This window comes from Aethalodelphis obliquidens, unplaced genomic scaffold, assembly GCF_003676395.1.
Source record: "Aethalodelphis obliquidens isolate GAN/ISIS:26980383/991018 unplaced genomic scaffold, ASM367639v1 scaffold6, whole genome shotgun sequence".
Taxonomy (NCBI): Eukaryota; Metazoa; Chordata; class Mammalia; order Artiodactyla; family Delphinidae; genus Aethalodelphis; species Aethalodelphis obliquidens.
The window spans coordinates 75,298,795-75,321,091 of NW_020837950.1; the positions used below are offsets into that span (position 1 = coordinate 75,298,795).

The following is a 22,297-nucleotide window of genomic DNA, read 5'->3' on the forward strand; positions in this document are numbered from 1 at the left end:
GCAAATTAACCTGACGAGGGAATTCTCTGGTGGTCGAGTGGTTAAGACGCTGCCTTCCAATACGGGGGGCGTGGGTTCTGCACAGCCAGATAAATAAATAAATAAAAACAGGGCTTCCCTGGTGGCGCAGAGGTTGAGAGTCCGCCTGCCGATGCAGGGGACGCGGGTTCGTGCCCCGGTCTGGGAAGATCCCACATGCCACGGAGCGGCTGCGCCCGTGAGCCATGGCCGCTGAGCCTGCGCGTCCGGAGCCTGTGCTCCGCAATGGGAGAGGCCACAGCAGTGAGAGGCCCGCGTACCGCAAAAAAAAAATACTTAAGAATAAATTTAACCAAGAAGGTGCAAGACGGGTACAGTGAACACTACAAAACATTGCTGAGAGAAATGAAGACCTGAAATGACAGAACTATATCCTGTGTTCATGTTTTCAAAGACTTAATACTGTTTTAAGATGACAATACTCCCCAAATTGATCTTCAGATTCACTGAAATCCCTTTCAGAATCCCAACTGACTTCTTTGTGCAAATTGACAAGCTGATTCTAAAATTTCTGTGGAATTGCAGGGGACTCAGGATAGCCAAAACAATCCTGAAAAAGAAGGATAAAGTAGAAGGACTCACTCTCCACAATTTCAAAGCCTATTCAGCAATGGTAATTCAGATGGCACGGTCCTGGCACAAGGACAGACACAGAGACCAGTGGACTAGAATAGAGTCCAGAAACAGAGCATGTGTCTATGGTCAACGGATTTTTGACAAGGCTGCTAAGACCATTCAATGGGTAAGGAATAGTCTTTTTAACAAACAGTGCTGGGAAGACCAGATATCCACACACAAAAGAATGAAGCTTGACTCTTACCTCACACCAAATACAAGGATTAACCCAAATGGCTTGAAAACCATGTAAGAACCAAAACTATATAACTCAGGAAAAAATGATAGGGGTAAATCTTCATAGTCTCAGATCTGCAATGGCTTCTTAGATATGACACCCAAAGCACCAGCAACAAAAGGAAAAATAGATGAACTACATGTAATCAAAGTTAACAATATCTGTGCTTCAAAGGACACTATCAAGAAAGTGAAATGACATCCCAGAGAATGGGAAACAATATTTTCAAATCATATATCTGAAAAGGACCTTGTATATTCACTATATAAAGAACTCTTAAAATTCAATAACAAAAAGACCAAATAATTGTTTAAAAATAGGCAAACAATCTGAATAGACATTTCTTCAAGGAACATATACAAATGGCCAATAAACACATAAAAAAGATGCTCAATGTCATTGGTCATCAGAGAAATGCAAATCAAAACCACAACAAGATATCATCTCGCACCCCTAGGATGGTTAGAATCAAAAAGTCAGGTAGGGCTTCCCTGGTAGCGCAGTTGTTGAGAGTCCGCCTGCCGATGCAGGGGACATGGGTTCATGCCCTGGTCCGGGAAGATCCCACATGCCACGGAGCAGCTGGGCCCGTGAGCCATGGCCGCCGAGCCTGCGCATCTGGAGCCTGGGCTCGGCAATGGGAGAGGCCACAACAGTGAGAGGCCCGCGTACCGCAAAAAAAAAAAAAAAAAAAAGTCAGGTAATAATGAGTGCTGACAAGGATGTGGAGAAATTGAAACCCTCCTACAGTGCTAGAGGGTATGTAAAATGGTGCAGCCACTTTCAAAACAGTTTGGCAGTTCCTCCAATGATTAAACATAGAGTTACCTATGACCCAGCAATTCCACTCCTAGGTATAGACCCAAGAGAAATGAAAACGTATGTCCACACAAAAACTTGTACATGAATGTTCATAGTAGCCTTATTCACAAGAGCCAAAAAATGGAAACTATCTAAGTGTCCATCAACAGATGAGTGGATAAAACAAAATGTGGTATATCTGTACAATGGAATACTATTAGGCAATAAAAAGGAATGAAGACCTGATATATGCCACAACATGGAGTCCCAGAGGAGAAGAGAAAGTATAGAAAAATATTTGAAGAAATAGTGACCCAAAACTTCCAAAATCTGCTGAAAGACATACATTTACAGATTCAAGAAGCTCAGTGAACTCCAAAGAAGATAAACTCAAATATATCCATGCCCAGAAATATCATAATCAAACCACTGAAAACCAGAGACAAAGAAAAAACCTTGAAATCAGCCAGAGGAAAGTAATTACATATAGGGAAACAATGATACAAAAGACTGTGGATTTCTTGTCAGAGACCATGGAAACAAGAAGGCAGTGGAACAAGATGTTCTAAATGCTGACAGAAATGCACTGTCAACCCAGAGTTCTATATCCAGCAAAAATGTCCTTCAGATATTAAGGCAAAATAAAGACATTCTCAGACAAAGGAAAACTAAGAGAATTTGTCACCAGCAGATCTGCTCTAAAAGAAATGCTAAAGGGGGGTTCTTCAGGCAGAGTGAAAATGATACCAGAATGGAACTTGGAACTTTAGAAATGAAGCAAGAGAAAACATAAACATCTGGGTAAAATCCTATTTTTCTTCTTACTTCTTTAAAATATATATGATAGTTGAGAGTGAAAATTATAACACCGTCTGAGAGAATTTTGAATGTATGTGGTTGTAATAACGAGACAACTACAACTAAAAAGCGAGGTAAAGGTGGTTTGGTGCAAAGTTTTCTACATCCCACTTGAAGTGGAAAAATATTAATTCTAAATAGCCTGCGACAGGTTCGGTATCTATATTGTAATCTCCAGAACAATCGTTAAAAATTATAATTACACAAGGAGACATGGTAAAAAAAAATAGATAAAGTGGGATACGAAAAAAAATAGAAATCATCATAGAGAAGACAGGGAAGGGAAAACAGAGGAAGAAAAATGAGATGAACAGGCAGGAATAATAAAGTGTTAGTCCTGAATCCTAACACATAAGTAATTGCATTAAATGTCAATGGTCTAACCACCAATTAACAGACAGAGATTTTTACACTGGATTAAGAAAAATCCAACCACGTGCTATCTACACAAAATCCACTTTCAATATAGCTATAGAATTAAATTAAAAGTTAAAGACTGTGAGAGGAGTGGCCAAGATGGTGGAGTAGGAAGAACCTGAGCCCACCTCCCCCCAAGGGTGCACCAAAATTACAGCTATTTACAGAGTAACTATTGATGAGAAAGACCTGAAGACTAGCAGAAAAGATCTTCTACATTTAAAGATATAAAGAAGGAACTACAACAAGACATGTAGGAGGGACAGTCACAAATGCGAGGATAATTTCAATTGCAGAGGTTCTCCCCAAGGAGCAATTGGTCTGACCCCACATTGGGCTCCCCAGCCTAGGGGTCCTTCCATGAAGAAGAGCCCCAGAACATTTGGCTGTGAAGGCCAGAGGGCCTGACTTTCAGGAGAGCCAGAGGGCTGTGGGAAATAGAGACTCCACTCTTAAAGGGTGCACACAACATCTTACATGCTCTGGGACCCAGGACAGAAGCAGTGATCTGAAAGGACTCTGGGTCAGAGCCACCTGCTGATCTAGGAGAGCCTCCCAGAGAGGCAGGGGGCACCTGGAGCTCACCCTGGGGTTACAGACACTGGTGGCGGTCACTTGGGAGGAGCTCATTCTACCACGAGGGCGCTGGGGCTGGCAAGGGCCCGTTTGGAATCCTCCATCTAGCTTATTAGCACTGGGGCCCAGCCCCACCCACCAACAGACCCCTGAGCCCACAGACACCCCTGAGCACAGCTCTGTCCACCAGAGGGCCCAGGACCTGGCTTTACACACCAGTGCACCACCCTGGGACCAACCTTACCCACCAGTGGGCAGGCACTAGTCCCAGGATTCCCTGAATCTTAGCACTGCCCACCAGCAGGACAACACCACCTCTAGGACATGTTGGGCCTTCAGCCAGACACTCAGGATCCAGCACCACTCATCAGAGGGCCGGCACCAGCTTTGGGACACCTGGGCTCCACAGCCAGCCACATCAGGAACAAGCCCTGACCACCAGCAGGTTGACACTGTATCTGTGACACAGCTTCACCCACCAGTGGCCAGCAGACTTCGCACAGGCTGGGCCTAGCAACCAACTGGACCGGGGCCAGCCAAGCCTACCAGGCTACCCGCAGTAGTCAGCCTGCCACTACGGAAAGACCCATGCAGCCCACATAGGGGGCACCCCTAGAGCATATATCTCTGGTGATCAGAGGTGAGGGTCCTGTTGAACCCCAGAGGAATCTCCTACAAAAGGCCACTCTTCCAAGGTTGGGAAATGGAACCAACCTACCAAATACATAGAAATAAAAAAAGCAAATTAGGCAAAATGAGGCAACAGAGGAACATGTTCCAAATGAAAGAACAGATAAAACCCCAGAAGAAAAACTAAGTGAAGTGGAGATAAGCAGTCTACCTGAGGAAAAATTCAAGGTAATGGTTGTAGAGATGCTCAAAGAACTTGGGAGAAGATTGGATGAACAGAGAGAGGAGATAGAAGTTTTTAACAGAGAGTTAGAAAATAGAAGAACCAAACAGAGATGAAGAATAAAGTAACTAAAATAAAAAATACACTAGAAGGAACCAACAGTAGATTAGATGATACAGAGGAATGGATCAGTGAGCAGGAAGACAGAGTAGTGGAAATCACTGAAGCAAACAGAAAAAAGAAAAAAATAATAAATCAGGACAGTTTAAAATACCTCTGGGACAACATGAAGTGTACTAATATTTGCATTATAGGAGGAGAGAGAAAGGGACGGAGAAAATATTTGAAGGCATAATATCAGAAAACTTCCCTAACCTGGGAAAGAAAACAGACGTCCAAGTCCAGGAAGCACAGAGAGTCCCAAACAAGATGAACACAAACACATTCACACCAAGACACATTGTAGTTAAAATGGCAAAACTTAACAATAAAGAGAGAATATTAAAGGCAGCAAGGGAAAAGCAACAAGTTACATACAAGGGAACGCCCATTAGGCTATAAGCTGACTTTTCAGCTGAAACTCTGCAGAACAGAAAGGAGTGACATAATATATTTAAAGTGATGAAAGGGAAAACATACAAGTAAGAATATTCTACCTGGCAGGCTTTCACTCAGACTTGATGGAGAGATGAAAAGTTTTACAGTTTCAGATAAGCAAAAGTTAAAGACTTCAGTACCATAAAACCAGCTTTACAAGAAATGTTAATGGGACTTCTCTAAGCAGAAAAGAAAAGGCCACAATTAGAAATATGAAAGTCGTGAAAGGAAAAATCTCATTGGTAAAGGCAAATATACAGTAAAAGCAATAGATCAACCAGTTACAAAGCTAGTAAGAAGGTTAAAAGACAAAAGCGGTAAAAATCGTCTATATCCAGAACAAGTAGTTAAGGGACACATGAAACAAAATAATGTAAAAGATGATGTAAAAAACATTAAATGTGTGGGGGGAGTAAAAATTATATATATAATTATTTTTTGTTCCTTTTTTCTTTTTCTCTCTGCCTTTGTGATTTGATGAGTATCATTAGTGTTATGTTTGGACTCCTTTTTTCTTTTTTGTGTGTATATCTATTATAGAGTTTTGGTTTGATGGATAGATCATCCACACAGAAAATCTATAAGGAAACACTGGCCTTAAATGTCACATTAGATCAAATGAACTTAATAGAGATATACAAAACATTCCATCCACAGCAGCAGGATCCTTTTTTTTTTTTTTTTTTTTTGCGGTACACGGGCCTCTCACTGTTGTGGCCTCTCCCGTTGCCGAGCACAGGCTCCGGACACGCAGGCTCAGCGGCCATGGCTCATGGGCCCAGCCGCTCCGTGGCATGTGGGATCCTCCCGGACCAGGGCACGAATCCATGTCCCCTGCATCGGCAGGTGGACCCTCAACCACTGCGCCACCAGGGAAGCCCGAATACATATTCTTTTTAAGCACACATGGAACATTCTCCAGGACACATCACATGGTAGGCCACAAAACAAATCTCAACAAATTTAAGAAGACTGAAATCATAGCAATCATATCAAATCATATATTTCCTGACCACAATGCTATGAGACTAGAAATCGACTCTAAGGGGAAAAAAAACCAACAAAAACACAAGCACGTGTAGGTTAAACAATATGCTAGTAAACAACCAGTGGATCACTGAAGAAATCAGAGAACAAATAGAAAATACCTGCAGACAAATGAAAACCAAAACACAACGATCCCAAATCTGGACTTCCCTGGGGGTCCAGTAGTTAGGGCTCCGTGCTTCCACTGCAGGGGACACAGGTTCGATCCCCAGTTGGGGAACTAAGATCCCACATGCTGTGTGGCATGGCCAAAAAAACCCCCAAAAAAACAAAAAGCAAAAATAAAATCTAAAGGCATGGCAAAAGCAGTTCAATGAGGGAAGTTTATAGTAATAAAATCTCACCTCAGGAAATAAGAAAAATCTCAAATAAACAACCTAATCTTACACCTAAAGGAACTAGAAAGAGAATAAACAAAACCCAGAGTTAGTAGAAGGAAAGAAATCACAAAGATCAGGGCAGAAATAAATGAAATAAAGACTAAAACATACAGAAAAGGTCAGTGAAATGAAGAGCTGTTTCTTGAAAAGATAAACAAAATTGATAAACCTTTAGCTAGACTCATTAAGAGAAAAATAGGGCTCAAATCAGTAAAATCAGAAATGAAAAGGGAGGTACTTCCCTGGCGGTCCAGTGGTTAAGACTTCACATTTCCAATGCAGGTGGTGTGGGTTCGATTGATCCCTGGTCAGGGAAGTAGGATCTCACAAGCCGTGCAGCACGGCCGAGAAAAAGAAGTTACAATTAACACCGCAGAAATACGGAGGATCATAAATGACTACTATGAACAATTATATGTCAATGAAATGGGCAGCCTAGAAGAAAGGGACAAATTTCTAGAAATGTACAATCTCCCAACACTAAACAGGAAGAAACAGAAAACATGAAAAGACTAATTAGCAGCAATGAAACTGAATCAGTAGTTTTTTAAAAATTCCAACAAACAAAAGTTTAGGACCAAATGGCTTCACAGGTGAATTACACAATCATTTAGAGAAGAGTTAGCACCTGTCCTTCTCCAACTATTCCAAAACACTGCACAGGATGGAATGCTTCCACACTCATTCTATGACTAGCATCACCCTGCTACCAAAATCAGACAAAGATATCAAAAAAAGAAAATTACAGGCCAATACCACTGATGAACATAGATGCCAAAATCCTCAACAAAATATTAGCAATCCAAATTCAACAATGTATTAAAAGGATCATACCCCATGATCAAGTGGGATATATCCCAGAGATGTAAGGATGGTTCAATATCAATCAGTGTGATACACCACATAATAGGGGAATAAGAATCACATGATAATCTCAACAGATGCAGAAAAAGCTTTTGAAAAAAATTCAACGTTCATTTATGATTTAAAAAAACCTCTCAAAAAAGTGGTTATAGCGGGAACATACCTCAACATAATAACGATCATACGCAGGGCTTCCCTGGTGGTGCAGTGGGTGAGGGTCTGCCTGCCAATGCGGGGGACACGGGTTTGAGCCCTGGTCTGGGAGGATCCCACATGCCACGGAGTGGCTAGGCCCGTGTGCCACAACTACTGAGCCTGCATGTCTGGAGCCTGTGCTCCGCAACAAGAGAGGCTGCGACAGTGAGAGGCCCACACACTGCGATGAAGAGTGGCCCCCGCTCGCTGCAACTAGAGAAAGCCCTCGCACAGAAACAAAGACCCAACACAGCCAAAAAGAAAGAAAGAAAGAAATATATAAAATTAAAAAAAAAATCACATGGAAACAGTAATGAAGAAAGCTAAAGTGGCTATAATAATTTTAGATGAAGGAAAACTATTAGGGGTAAATAGAAATATTACATAATGATAAAAGGACCAATTAATCAAGAAGACATAAAAGCCTAAATGTGTATTCACTTAACAACATAACCAACATGACCATCAAAACACATGAAGCAAAAACTCACAGAATTGGAAGGAGAAATTGCAAACCCACAACTATGCAGGGACCTCAACGGTCCTCTCTCAGTATCAGTGGAACAAGCAGACAGATCATCAGCAAGGAAATAGAAGAACTGAACAACACCATCAACTGATGTTCCTAAATGACATTACAGAACAACACTCTGTCCAGCGACATCAGAATACATATTCTTTTTAAGTGCACATGGGACAGTCTCCAGAGAGACCACATCCTGGGCTATGAAACCAACCTAAGAGATTTGAAAGAATTCAACTTACATAAAAATATGTTCTTGACCACAATGGAATTAAACTAGATAGCAATAACAGTAAGATGTCTTTAAAACCCCAGATGCTTAGTGGTTAACAAACTTCTAAATAATTTATGGATCAGAGAAGAAGTCTCAGGGGAAATTAGAAAACTTTTTTTTTTTGCAGTACATGGGCCTCTCACCGCTGCAGCCTCTCCCATTGCGGAGCACAGGCTCCAGACACGCAGGCTCAGCGGCCTTGGCTCACGGGCCCAGCCGCTCTGTGGCATGTGGGATCTTCCCAGACCGGGGCACGAACCCGCGTCCCCTGCATCGGCAGGCGGACTCTCAACCACTGTGCCACCAGGGAAGCCCAGAAAACATTTTTGAACTAAATGAAAAATTTTAAATATCAAAATTATTTGTGGATTGCAGCTAAAGCAGTGCTTAGAGGAAAATTTATAGTATTAAGTGTTTATATTGGAAAAGAAGGAAGACTGCATCAATGATCTAAGTTTCCCTCTTATAAAACTAGAAAAATAAGAGCAAAAGAAACCCAAAGCAACCAGAAGAAAGGAAATAATAAAGATGAAGCCCAGATCATTGAAGTTAAAAACAGAGAAACTTTAGATAAAATCAATGAAATCAATAATTGGTTCTTTGGAAAAGTCAATTAAATTGATTAATCTTTAGCTAGACTGAAAAGGAAAAAAAGAAAAAGAGAGAGAGAAGATACAAACTACCAATAACAGGGGTAAAAGACAGCCATCACTACGGAGCCCACAGACATTAAAAGGGCGATTAGAGATGACTCCACACACTCAGATTCAACCGTTTCAATGAATGGACCAATTTCTTGAAATCCACAATCAAAACTTCCCCAAGAACGAGTAACGTGAATATCCCTCTATCTACTAAAGCAATTGAATCCGTAGCCAATGACCTTTCAAAAGAGAAAACTCCAAACCCAGACAGTTTCACTGGCAAATTCTGCACAATATCTAAAGGTAAAAGTCACCCCAATTCTACCTAATCTCTCTGAGAAAATAGAAGAGATAACACTTTCCCGTTTTATGAGGCCAGCATTATCCCAACTCCAACAGCAGAGACAGAACCAGATAAGAAGCTGCAGAACGCTACCTCTCATGAACAACCATGCAAAAATCTTCAGCAAAATACTAGCGAATCAAGTCTAGCAGCATCTGAAAAGAACAAAAACGTTAGGACCAAGTGGGGTTTATCTCAAGAATGCAAGACCGGTTCAACACTGCAACACCAATTATCACCACTGACCACAGGAACAGACCAAAGAAATCGCATGATCGCAGCAGTAGGTGCAGAAAAGCATTTGATAAAATGCAACATCTGTTCATGATAAAAACTCAGAAAACTAGGAAGAGGAAGGAACTCCTAAGCCCATGGCTATCGTAAATTTTTTAAATTTCAGTTTCCAGTGGTCGATTGCTAGCAGATAGAAATGTGATTGACTTTTTGGGGTCGTATCCTCTGAGCCTCCTAGTTTCTGAGTCCCGGGAAGTCAGTCCTTGGGATTTTCCGTGTGGGTAATGGTGTCACCTGTACGTGGGGTAGTTTCGCTTTTCCTTCCCAATCTGGATACCTTGTTTTGGCTTGTTTCTCTTGCCTGAAATATTTACAGGTGAAGGGACCTGATATCTGATACGCTTTAAAATATTCCAGAAAGAAAAGCGTGGCTGTGAATGGATGAACTCACAGTGACAAAACGTCTGTAATTGTTGAATCTGAGTGACAGCACAAGGGAGCTGACTGTACTCTTCTGTGTTTTTCTGCGTGTGTTTGAAATATTTTAGAATAAAGAATTTCTTTAATCTATTACAACACAATAACCCCAACAGCTGAACAAATAGAAAAAGGGCAAAAGGCAGTTCATGAAAGACGGACACAGGACCAGTTCCTCGCCAGCGTCCGCAGAACCAAAATCACAGCAAGACAGCAGATCCGCCCGCCTCGAGCCCGGGAGCTCCGGCCAAGCGGGGCCTTGCTGGAGGTATCGTCCACGTCCTTCCCTTTAACCCAGCAGCTCATGTCTATTTCCTCTTGCAGAGGGGGTCACACCTAAACCAGGGCCCCCACCACCGCGCACAGAGCACCCCGAGGCGACCCAGTGATGCCGAGCTCTGGCCTTGGGATGGAGCGGGCCCGGCAGTGGCTGCAGATGGTGTCATCTTGGCTCGTGATGTAATGTGGGGTAGAAGAGCGGCTGCCGCAGCTGGACACACAGCACCAACGTGTGTGTTTCCAAAAAGCAGAAAACAGGATAAGAGAGAAACAGGCGAGATGTGAGCGGGGCCACGGCTGTGCTGTGGGATCATGGGAGACGTTCTGGCTTCTCTGCACGTGTCCCCTCTACAGTCATAGAGTGTGGCAAGGCCGGGCTGGGTCAGCAGGGAGCCAAGGGGCTCCCTTCTTCAGCTGGGAGCCGTGGCCCCCAAACCATCGCTCCTGGCCCTTCGTCCCCGCTGGCCTCCACCTTGCAGGCCTGGGTATGCCACCTGCCCCCTTCTCTGCTTACAGTGCCCTGAGCTGTTCCCACATCTGCAGCGTCAAGGGAGGCGGGAGGGGACCCAAACACTCACCTGTGCCATCGATGCGGTGACAGAAGGCGCCTGGAAGAGGTGCGGGGAGGAGTCCCAGGGGGCACAACCGGGGCGTCTGCCCTGGGGCTCAAAGAGGCAGCCACCGGGCTCCACCTCTAGTACTGGGTGGGCCGTTAAGATATCACGGAAAAACCCGAATGACATTTCTGGCTAACGCAATATTTGAGACCAGGAGCACGTGGACAGAGCTCTTTCCAGCAATCACCGGGAAACGAAGCAACCGACAGACAATAAGTGCCTGTGTTCGGGGCCCGGGCCGCCAGGGGATGGTGAGAATTTTCTTTTATTGAATTTTTGTATCATCGGTAAGAAATTAACCAATTTAATACTACCATGCAAAAGAGGAAAAGGTAATGGGTTGGTACTTTTAGATCATATTAACGTATTTAGTAAACTGTTCATCTGGGAATAATTTTAGGTCCAAAGAAGAGTTGCACAGTAGAGCAGAGAGCTCTGATTTCCTCCTACTCCCCCCACCCCCGGGGTCAGCACCTCCCCGCCGCCCACCGCATGCCTGTCCCTGGAGACACATCAGGGCTGGGAACCTATTAAGGAAAACCCAGATGGGGTTTCATCAACTTTCTCCCACGAGCGTCCTTTCCCTGCTCCAGGATCTGGGGCAGGACATCACGGGGCACTGGAGGGCGCCGTGGGGATGGCGCCCAGAATGACATAGTGAGGTCACCACGTCCTGCGTCTCTGTCTCTGTGTCTTTTTATTTGTGGCCTGCTGTTTACACGTGGTCACGGGTGGAACACAAGGATGGAGACAGGCGTGGCCTGAAGCAACGTGGGGCTCACTCCTGGCCGGTCTGGGGCCTGGAGACCCTGGATTCGTAGCTGGCTTCGTGTGAGATGACGCTTACAAAGCGGAAGGAGAAAACGTGCAGTCAGAGGGTTACGGGCGTCCCTACGAACTGTGCCGTGGCCGCAGCTACTGTCTAGACCTTGGGCCGACGAAACACCTTTTCTGGGTAGGAGTATTTATCACTGACATTGTTGAGAATCACTGCGCTGGTGACAGCAGGAAGAGGACAGCCTGCTAGCTGGCTTTACTTGTGTTTTAAAATCCCTGCAGCCGGTGCCCTGCTCCCACCGTCCCACACAGCAGCAGCCCGGCCGTGAGGAAGGGGGCAGGAGAGGGCCAGCCGGGCAGAGGCCTGGGGGCTGACGGGGAAGGGGAGGCACCAGCCGTGAAGGGTGACAGTCCTGCAGAGGTCCTTGCCCCCTCAGGGTGTCCACAGAGGGTCCTGTCCCCAGGCTCCGCTGAGGCCCAGGGCCGCCCCACCCTCCCGGCGGCCTATCTTCTCGGGGCCCGACTCCTGAGAAGCAGCTGACACCACCGTTTTAGGGGAGGATCCCAGGGAGAGCAGGGTGGCCTCCTGCAGTGGGAGGATGGGCCAGGGAAGGAGCAGTGTCGCTGAGCACACCTGTGGGCGATGCACCTGCACGTGGCCCTCGTCCAGACCACTGTGTCCTGGTTTTGTTCACAGGACAACTGTGCTCAGCAAAGGCCACCCCGCTCAGAGGCAGCAGTAGCGGCCCATCATTCCTCCATCCCACCAGCATACAAATAACCATCGTCTTGGGCAGACACGGTGCAGTAGCTGAGACAGGACCTTCAGGCAGGTGCCGCTCGACATGAGTGTCAACGAGAAGATGGGGGGCTGGGCGACGGAACAAGGGAACGGCCAGTGCAAAGGCCCTGGAGCGGCAGCAGGAAGGCCTCCTGGCAGGGGTGTGGGAGCCCACGGAAGGGAGACGAGAGGGGGTGGGCTGGGCAGCTGGAGCAGGCCCCTCAGACCAAGGCAGCAGGCTTGGCTTTTGTTCTCTGTGCTGGGAAGAGGTTGGACGAGCACGAGGTGAGGCCTGCGAGCCGTGCTCTGAGCACCTTGGAGGCGGGAGCCCTCCGGCCTAGGCCGTCACTTCGGAGAGAGATGGGGAAGCAGTGGGGGCGGGCGCGGACCAGGACAGCCCTGCAGGGCCTGCAGACCCTCCTTCTCCCCCAGCTGCTCAGAGGCAGAGTCCCTCTTCACGGCAGCCCCACAGCCCGTGACCCGGCAGACCCCTGGCTCGAGGGAGCCGGCTGTGTTGGGCTGGGTTCGGGGCCCGGGCAGCCGGGGGAAGCCAGCGCGGCGGGCGGCAGCGTCCTCGGCCTGCACGCGGCCCTCCTGCACCTGTCCCCAGATTAGATTCCTCCTTTCTCATTACCACCGTAATAGGTCCTTCAGACCTCATTCCAGCCCGAGATATTATCTGACCCGTATAATTAATTAATTATAGCCCCAATATTATAGATTATTAAAAATAGCATAACTAATAGTGTAATATCTCAAGCTGTCGACTTTAATAGTCAACATTGTCTTGGCGGTGCTTATCAGCCCGGGACACCCGGCGAGAATATTGATTCCGGGTAATTTTCGCCGTCATCTGCCACCCTGACGGCGAATTGTCAGGTCCTCACCCAAGCCGGGGCTCATTTGAAATCGTTAAACCGCTGTGTGGCTCACAGTGGATCTTAATGTTTCCTTTTTCTCCCCCTTCAATATGTTTCAGCAACAGAGGAAAATAAATAGAGAAGTGGAGAGAGAGGGAGAGAGAGGGTGGGGGAGAGAGGGTGGGGGAGGGAGGGGGAGGGCGCTCTCAGGGCAGGGGAGGGAGGACCGATTTGTCTCTCCCCCTGGGGACCCCTGGCTCCCCCCATCCTTCCCCAGCACATCTTCTCAGGGATTCTCCCGGCTGAGCTGTGCAGGGGGAGGGGCTGAAGGACAGGGCTGAGGGGTTGGAATCAAACACGGGGACAAGACGTGCTGCAGCTTGGCCTGGAGAGGGGGAGCCCACCGGGGCCCCTCAGGGTGGCCTCCGCCTGGTCTGCGCCCCAAAGGGCTCCCCAAACCCACACAGGTTACAGAGATGGAGAGTCAGAACCACACCACACACACGTATACACCCAGACACACACACGCACACAGATCCACTCTGGGCACATACACACAGTCACACAACATGGATGGACACACGCAAACACGTGGACACCCAAACACACACACGCAGAGTCACACGTGTGAACGGACACACTGGCACCGGTGCGTGGACCACAGGGACACATCCTCAACCGTGTCGACTCACTGCGGGGCTCCTGGGTACGGACACAGCAGCGGGGGAGGGATGAATCTCACCCGTGAGGGGACCGTGGAGGGGGGAGGGGAGGGGGGCCTCGGGAGAGGAGGGAATGGAGAAGCGTGAGCTCCTCCCGGCCCGTCACCCCGAAGCCTCCCCCTCGCCGGCTTCGGGCCAGGAGGGCAGCTGCGGGTGGGGAAGCCGCTGGGCGGGGCCGCGGGGGCCCCTTCTCCCCAGCCCCCCAGCCCACCGCCCGGCCACCCGCGTCTCCGGTCCCGTCCTGCGGCTCAGCGGCCCAGGGGCGCGCACGTCATCTCGTGGTGATGCGCAGCCGTCCTCGGACACGCGCCCACCCCACGGACACTTCCTCTTGGGCACGCAGTGTCCCGGGCCGCCAACAGCTCCCCGAGTGCACACGCCCCTCCCCACCGCGGACCCGCCCCGGGACCCCAGGAGGGCCCTGTACGCCAGAGTCGCTGCTCCGAGGCTTCCCGGAGCCTTACTCAAACTTCTAATTATGATTCATGCGTGTGATAATAATAATTTAATAATCAGGGAGCCTCGCAGGAGGCATTAACCTCAATTAAGCTCATTACGCCGCCTGACTGCCCCCCCACATGCCCTCCTGACCCGCGGCCGCAGGCCCCGTGAGTGTGGTAGGGCCGCTGGGCGCCTACGACTTCTGTTCCTTCGTTTACTGAGCGCCTCCTATGTACCCGGCCTTCGCGCCCTCCCCGCACCCTCAGACCCCGCTGGACGCTCCCTACTCACCCCACCCCTTCCTCCCAGCACCCACCCAGCTCCCTGCTCGCTCTCCTCTGGGCCAGAAAGGGCACCTTCTCACCTCCCTGACCTTCACCCCCACCCGCCCTCCCTCAGGTGGTGTCCGGTGGGCGGTCTCCGCCTGCCCTCCCTGGTGGCTGGGTGACTGCCCAGGCCCCTCGAGGGCAGAACTGCCCATCTTGCTCTCTGCTGCCTCCAGACCCAGCCGGGACTCACCCTGTCAGGCCTGTGGTGGGGAGTGCAGAAGCATGGGCATGCGGGAGGGACACACTGTGACTGTGGTGGCTGAGCCAGCTGGTGGACAGGTGGAGGTCTGGTCACAGAGGGAGAAACGGACGGGAGAGCCACGTGAGCTGGGAACCAAACAGACAAGTGGGTGGGTGCTGACAAGGCCACGTTTTCTCAGCCCTGCTGCGTGGACTGTATCAGTCAGGGCTCTGCTGCAATCCCGCTGTGTAACAAACGGCCCCAAAGAGCTCAGTGGTCCACAGCAGTGGTCATTCCTTTCCTGGTGGCAGACCAGGATCGGTTGCCAGTTGGCACCCCCTCCCCTGCCGGATTCATCAGGTGGGGTTCAGGCAGCCTCCATACCTTCATTCCCATTCCCAGCTGATGGACCCTCAGTGCCCTGGAGCAGGTTCTGATGGAAGAGATTGGAAGCTGCAAGGGGCAGAAACTCAGAGGCCCCTGAAGGCCTGGTCACTCCTGCCCGTGCAGTTCACGTGGCCAAGCCCAGCTTCAGCAGGTGGGAAGCATCGTTTCCCCGTTGGAAGGCCTTGGTGGGGAGGGACAATGAAGGGAAGGGAAAGCTGGGGCTAAATTATCCAATCGATGACATTTCTGATTTAACTGGAGCTTTTCCAGTGCCATGGGGCTGGGGGTAGGGGAGACGCATTACTGTAAATGTCCACACACACACTCGGCACAGCAGGGGTGTCATTCCTCCCTGTACAAAGACTCCCCAGGTCTGTCTCCTGACCACTGACCCCCGGGGAGGCCCGAGCAGAGCCAGCGGCAGCGATTCAGGCGCCGGCGATTCACTGAGGCAGGAGAAATCCAGGAGGGAGTGCAGGAAAGGCAGGGACAGAACAGAGCAAGGATGCCCTCCTTTAGCCCTGCCCCTGGAGGAAGGGTGGTCCCCGGGGACAGGCACCGCCTGTTAGCCAGGGCCAGTTCTCCCAAGCAGATCGTGGTGTGAGCTTGACCCACCGCACTCAGCAGCTAGAACTGGGGGTCTGGGCAGGCCACCACCTGCATCCACTGCACCAGGCAGAAAACTGATCAGTGCCAGGTCACACTGTCAGTGGAGGACAGAGCCGAGGCGGCTAGGGCAGGACAGACAGACTAGGGAGTCAGAGCGCCACGGGGGTGGCCGTGTGATGCTCGGCCGCAGGCTCCGCCCCCCACGTCGCTCCTCGATCTTCCTCATCAGCGTGAACATGCTTTTGCATCCTGCATCCTGCATCTGCTTTGATGGGGGACACGGAGTTGGTGAGACTCACACAGAATGTCCAAGAGCCCCCAGCCTGGGGCCAGGGCCAAAAGTGAACACATAAAGGTCTCACGACACGTTAAGACATGACGGAGCGAAGCTCGGGGTTTGGATGGGCACCCAACGCTAAGGTGCGCAGGAAGGATCTGTGTAGACAACAGCCAGGGGCCCCGCCAACGGAGGCACTCGGCAGCCAGACCGTCCAGGCTCATCAGGAGCTCCGGGCACAGGGTGCAGACCATGGAGCTCCGGGCACAGGGTGCAGAGACTGCTTAGCTCCGGGCACAGGGTGCAGAGACTGCGGAGCCAGGCAGCACATCCCACAGGACACAGTCAGGAAGCCCTTGGCGCCAGGCTGCAGAGCCCGGAGTCGGCCCTGGGCCATGGCGGCCTTAAGGAGTCTCTGGAAGAGGAGGAGTGTGACTGGACTTGTGTCTTAGAATGATGGGGATAGACTGCAGGGCTGGGCTCCAGCAGGCGCAGGAGAGGCGCTCACCAGCAGCAGATCCTGATACCCAGGGCCAAAGGCACCCCAGACCCTCCACTCGGGAGGGTCTTCTCACCATCCACCTCCAGACAGAGAGGTCTTGGGCATTACCCTGGGGAAAAAAAAATCCATAGAAACCCCAAATAACTCTAGTGACCACTGACAGTGAAAATGCCTAAGCTTGGAGCTCTGGACCCTGAGGGACAGGAGGGAAGGTGGCCATGCTGGGCAGGGTCAAACCTGGACACCCCTGCTGCCCCTCAGAGATGAACAGTGACAGGCAAAGAGGTTGGAGAGGACAGAGGCCACAAGGGGGACAAGGAGAGACCAGGCCTGCAGAGGCAGGGACCCCCCCCCCCGTCACCGGGCACCTCACCTGACCTGGAGACCAGGCCTGCAGAGGCAGGGACCCCCCCCGTCACCGGGCACCCCACCTGACCTGGAGACCAGGCCTGCAGAGGCAGGGACCCCCCCCGTCACCCCACCTGAACTGTCTTCCCTGTGGCATCTGTTCGTGCACGTTAAAGACGCTGGCACCGGAAGGACCCAGCGTTCACGTCAAAGCTCCACCACGTGCCGGCACGTCACCCATCCCCTCCAGCCTCGGTTTGCTCGTCTGCAAGCGGGTGACTCCCACCCCTGGCCTGCCGTCTGGTCAGAAAGCCTGTTGGAGCCAGGGTGCCCTCTGAGGCCGGGAGAGGGAGCTGGCGCTGTGTCTACAGCCCGGGTGCCGAAGCCAGGTGCCCCTGCCTCCACGCCAGCACCCTTGGTCCCCCACAGCCTGAAATCACTCCCATTGTTGATTTTTGTTTGTTTTGGGTTTTGTTTAAAGGGTTTATGGATTTTTTTTTAATTTATTGTATTTTTGGCTGCATTGGGTCTTCATTGCTGCACGCAGGCTTGGGCAAGCGGGGGCTACTCTTCGTTGTGGCGCGCGGGCTTCTCATCGTGGCGGCTTCTCTTGTTGCGGAGCACGGGCTCTCGGCACGCGGGCCTCAGCAGCTGTGGCACTCGGGTTCAGTAGTTGTGGCTCGCGGGCTCTAGAGCGCAGGCTCAGCAGTTGTGGCACACAGGCCTAGTTGCTCCGCGGCATCTTCCCGGACCAGGGCTCGAAGCCGTGTCCCCTGCAGTGGCAGGCGGATTCTTAAGCGCTGCGCCACCAGGGAAGCCCTGTTTAAACCTCACCTTTGTATCTGATTCCTTGCCTCCAACCAGGCCCAGCGCTACATGCTCTTTATCTCTGAACTCATGCAGCTTACAAGCAGGCGGATTCAAACCCAGGCAGTGAAAACCCCTGCCCTTTGGTAGGTCGTGGTTTGGCCTAGGTGAATGGGCTGCTGACAGCGCGTTGACGGTGCCGGGAGGCGAAGGCGCCTGGGGCCTGGGGCGCTGTCCGCGGTGTTGAACATGGGCTCCGCGTGCGCTGCCCATGGTTCTGAAGACGCCCCAACGCCCGGGCTGCGCGGGGCTGGGGCCCTCTTGTTCCCAGATCTGCAGCGCAGTAGCCCGTATTCTCTCCCTTCTCTGGTGTTCTGAGTGTAGGGTACCCTTTCTCGAATAGTCAGGAGACCCCAGGAGAGGTATACCTTAGAGAAGATGAGCAAACAAATAAGCAGAAAGTTCCCCTTTCACTTGCCAAACTCCAGGTGAGAAAGCGGTTGTGTGGGTCGTTTGGGGGTGGACAGGCAAGAGGAGGGGGCACGGGGGCTTCTGTCTCCAGGCTCTGCCTCCGCCTCTGCCCCCTCCCACACGTGCACAGGACAGTAGCCCGTTCAGAGAGAGCACAGCGTCAGCCGCGGGACCCATTTGCAGAGGGGGTGGAACCCCTGCCCTGCATGTTTCACAGCGATGCCGAGGACCCTGGGCGGTCTGGGGTGGGGCGAGCTTTGCATGAATCTAACATCATTCAAATTGGGGGTTACTTATCCAGGCGCCCTGGGAACACCTAAGCACTGCTGCCCTTCCAGGTGCAAGGTGAGAAGGGAGGCCCCTCACCCCACCACCATGTACAATGAAGGCTGTAAACTTGTCGCCCTTCGACCTTCGAGCGGAGGATATGGGGACCTTAGAGGTCATATGGAATCCAACCCCCATAATTCACAGATGAAGAATGGAGGAGGGGGTTCACAGACACACGGTGAGTTAACGGCAGAGGTGGTGGGATCTCCCACCTGCTCCAGAACCTCCCAAAACTCCGTTGCTGAGGAGAGGATACTGGCGATGGGCTGAAAAGATTGAGTGCCCCGCTCTCCCCCTTCCCTCCCCTTCCAACACCTCCCTTCCCTCCCCTCTTCTGCATAATCCCAGCCCCCACTCACTCATGTTCCTGGGGCCACTTTGAAGGCCTTTTATCACCAGTCTCTCCCCAGATTTCTACCCTTGTCCATGTCGGTTCCTGCCTTGACACCCTCCCCCCCGCCAGCCCGCCAATGACCCCAGCTGGCCCTGACTGATGTGCAGTGTGTGTGGGCTCAGCAGCGAAGGCGGTTTCCTGTCCACTGGGTGGGTGGAGACATCCCCAACTTAAGCACTGATTTCACCTGTCATTGCCCACCTGGGGCCCCACAAGTGCAGCTGGTGGCTTGGAGATAACCTGATATGGCAGATGGGCAGAGACTGCACAAATGACGGTCTAATTGACAATCAATTGTGATTAGGAGCAAAAGGACGTCTTTATAGACCCAGATGCTCTAGGTTGAAGTCGGGGAGATGGGAGGTTGTTTCCAGGTATCCGGGAGAGGAGGAGGGGTGTGCGCATCTCCACGACAGGTTGCTCCTTAGAGATGGGAGAGGGGTGGGGCAGTAGAGGATGCCGCGATCTTCCTGACCCTTGTCCATGCACAGCACCCCCCTCCCCATGGGAAAGCGCCCCGAGGTCTCCTGTGTAGCTCTGGAGGTCCCCCTCACACCCCACTGCCCTGCCCCTGCTCCAGACTGAAGACTGCAGACTTTGCCATTCACTCCCTGCCTGCCAAGCTCCCAGTAGAATGTTTAGGGGCAGGGAGGAAAGGGGAGGGAAGGACCTGCAAACTCCAGGACAGGCACAGTGCTTTTATCCAAGTAGCACTCAGCCCTGATCGGCCCACCCCTCTCGGCAGGGAGAGCACTCTGCTGCGCCGAGTGTGGGCACGCGCTTTGGAGGGGAGCACAGTGTGGTTGTATATTACAGTATAGTATTCCTTTATGCGTATTACATATCTACTTAACATGTTGTATTCTACTTACTATGCTCTAGTGGCAATCACCATACATTGTACTACATCCACATCGTATAAGACGTCATTTTATGTGTGTTTGTGTTCATGTTGAATGAAAGTCCTACCAAGAGAGCTCACGTATCTCCTCCTCACGTGTGCGTATAACGGGGGTGAAAGCAGACCCCTGCCGCCCCCTGCGCACCCAGTGAGGTGTGGCGGCTTGGACTGCTGCGTTTGTGCCTCGCCTGGTGACCTGCGGAGGGACAGGCATGGAGCGTGGGCATGCCTTTGAGAGGCTCGTGCCACCCAGAGCCAGGTCAGGGCCCAGCCCTTGGGACTTGGCCCCTTAGGGTGCCTAGTAGCTGTGCCTCATGCGGGATCAGGCGGCAGCTCAGGGGACGGGGGACCTCGTGTGCCCCTCCCCCAAGACCAGCCCGGAGCTGGTGGGCGCATCTGTGAGCCGCAAGCCCCACGCGGCGTGCCCGGGGGCTCACGAATGGATTTGCGCTCGTGGGGCGCGTGCTGGAGAATGCGCGTGTTTGTGTGTGTGAGTGCGTGTGCACATCTATATTCAAACTTTGCTGGGGGAGGGGTGGAGAGAGCCTAAGAGTCCCTCCAGGAAGGTGGGGGTGGGAAGGAGATAATTACCTCTCTGTGATGAGAGATTATCCACCCTCCTTCCCCCAGAGGTGATTTATAATTTAAAGATAAAGAATAATCAAGTCCTGGCAAGAAAGGACACAGTGTTGTGGGTCTGATTAGAATCTCAGGACCGACCAGCACGCGGGGGAGGGGACCGGCTGGGGGAGGGGAGGTCTTGCCTGCCCCCCCGCCCCCTCCCCCACCCCCACCTCCCCTTCCCCTCCCCCGCCTCCTCGAGGCTAAGCATGTCCGAGCTTGGCCCAAATTACAGTCAATCGGTCCCCTATTATTTCTCCCAACTTTTAATTTCTGCTTCCAAAGGATCGTTGCCCGCGGTAATTGCAAAGGACCCGTCCTTGTTCGCAGAGCAGGCTCCGGGGACCGCAGTGTGAGGCGGTGCACACCGCTCACGCACACGCCCGCGCGCACACAGCCGCGCACCCGGAAGACACTCGCACGCGCGCTCCCACCGCCGGCTCCCGCCTGGGTCCCGCGGTCGGCAGGTGTGCGCGTTGGCGGGCGCAGGGAAGAGGGAGCAGCGGCGGTCCCGCCCACAGACGCCAGCCGGTCCCTCCACCCCGAGGGCCAGGGCCCTGGGGTGCAAACCTCGCCGCTGTAGACAAATGTGCGCACATAAAGACCCGGACCGAAGGACTTATTTCTCCGGGCGTGGGAAGGGGGAGTTTGCTGCGACGTTTCTCCTTCCTTGAGGCTATCGATTTCTGTGTAGGCCTCCTGCCGTCTGTACGATTTTTTCGGTTCCCGTTTTGGGGGGCGGGGGCGGGGGCGGGAGGACCCTCCAGCCGTCCCCATTTTCGATTCCACGTCTAATGAGCGACCCTGGGGGCCGCCGGCCCCGCCCCCGGCGGGGACTCGAGGCCGGGCCCTAATTTGACGACGCAAAAGGGGCAGGGGCGGGAGGGGACAGAGGGCCGGAGACCCTGAGCGAGGGAGACCCCGAGACACGAGAGGAGACCTCGAGCGGAGCGACGGAGAGAGGCGGGACCGAGGTCCACGGAACGCCTGGGAGGGGGCTGACGACGCGGCGAAGACCCCGGGAGTCGGCCCGCGAGGACCCCACTCCTCTCCCCAGCCGCCGAGGGGCACCGAAGCCTCGGGAGCCGCCAGGGCGCCAGGGCCCCGAGCGCCGGGAGCGGGGGGTGAGGCCGGCCGGCCGCCGGGATGCCCCAGCCAACTCTTAAGGCGCACCCGGGGGCCTCCGCGGCCCCTCCGCAGACGGATCCCGCAATTATTTAAAAGCCGGGGCTGTCCCCTCCCCCTCCGCCCAGGAGGCCGGCGCGTCGTTTCCGGACCAGCGGAGGCGCAGCGGCACGCCGCGAACCGCGACAGCCGCTCGCGGAGCGCACTCCGGCTCCGGGCTGTGGGTCTGTCGGTCGGGCCCGGAGCGCAGTCCGTGTGTCCCGCGCGGGACCCGCCTCCTCCGCCCGGGACCGTTCGCATCCAATTAGGCGCGCGCGCTAACGAGGGCGGCGGAGCCCGCGGCCGCCTGCGGGCGCACGTGTGTGCGGCGAGTGGGCGCGTGGGCGCCGCCGGCGGGGCCGCCATAAATGAGCGGGCCGGGCGCGGCGGGCGCCTGAGGCGGCGGCGGCGGCGCCAGGCAGCACCGGCCGAGCGCGGGGCGGCACGGGGAGCGAGCCGAGCCGCGGCCGCCGGCACGACACCGTGCGGCGTCGCCCGGGCCGCCGGGGATGGGAGCCCAGTAG

General features: G+C 52.5%; 1 protein-coding gene across 1 annotated transcript in view; it reads left to right on the forward strand.

The window, feature by feature from the left end:
* The window catches only part of NKX1-1 (NK1 homeobox 1), a 72,309-nt gene that overhangs the window by 46,222 nt on the left and 3,790 nt on the right, over positions 1-22,297 (forward strand). Inside the window, exon 4 of the mRNA XM_027104058.1 lies at positions 21,863-22,293. Within this exon, the coding sequence (XP_026959859.1) occupies positions 21,863-22,293 (431 nt within the window). The remainder of the gene's footprint in view (positions 1-21,862; positions 22,294-22,297) is intronic.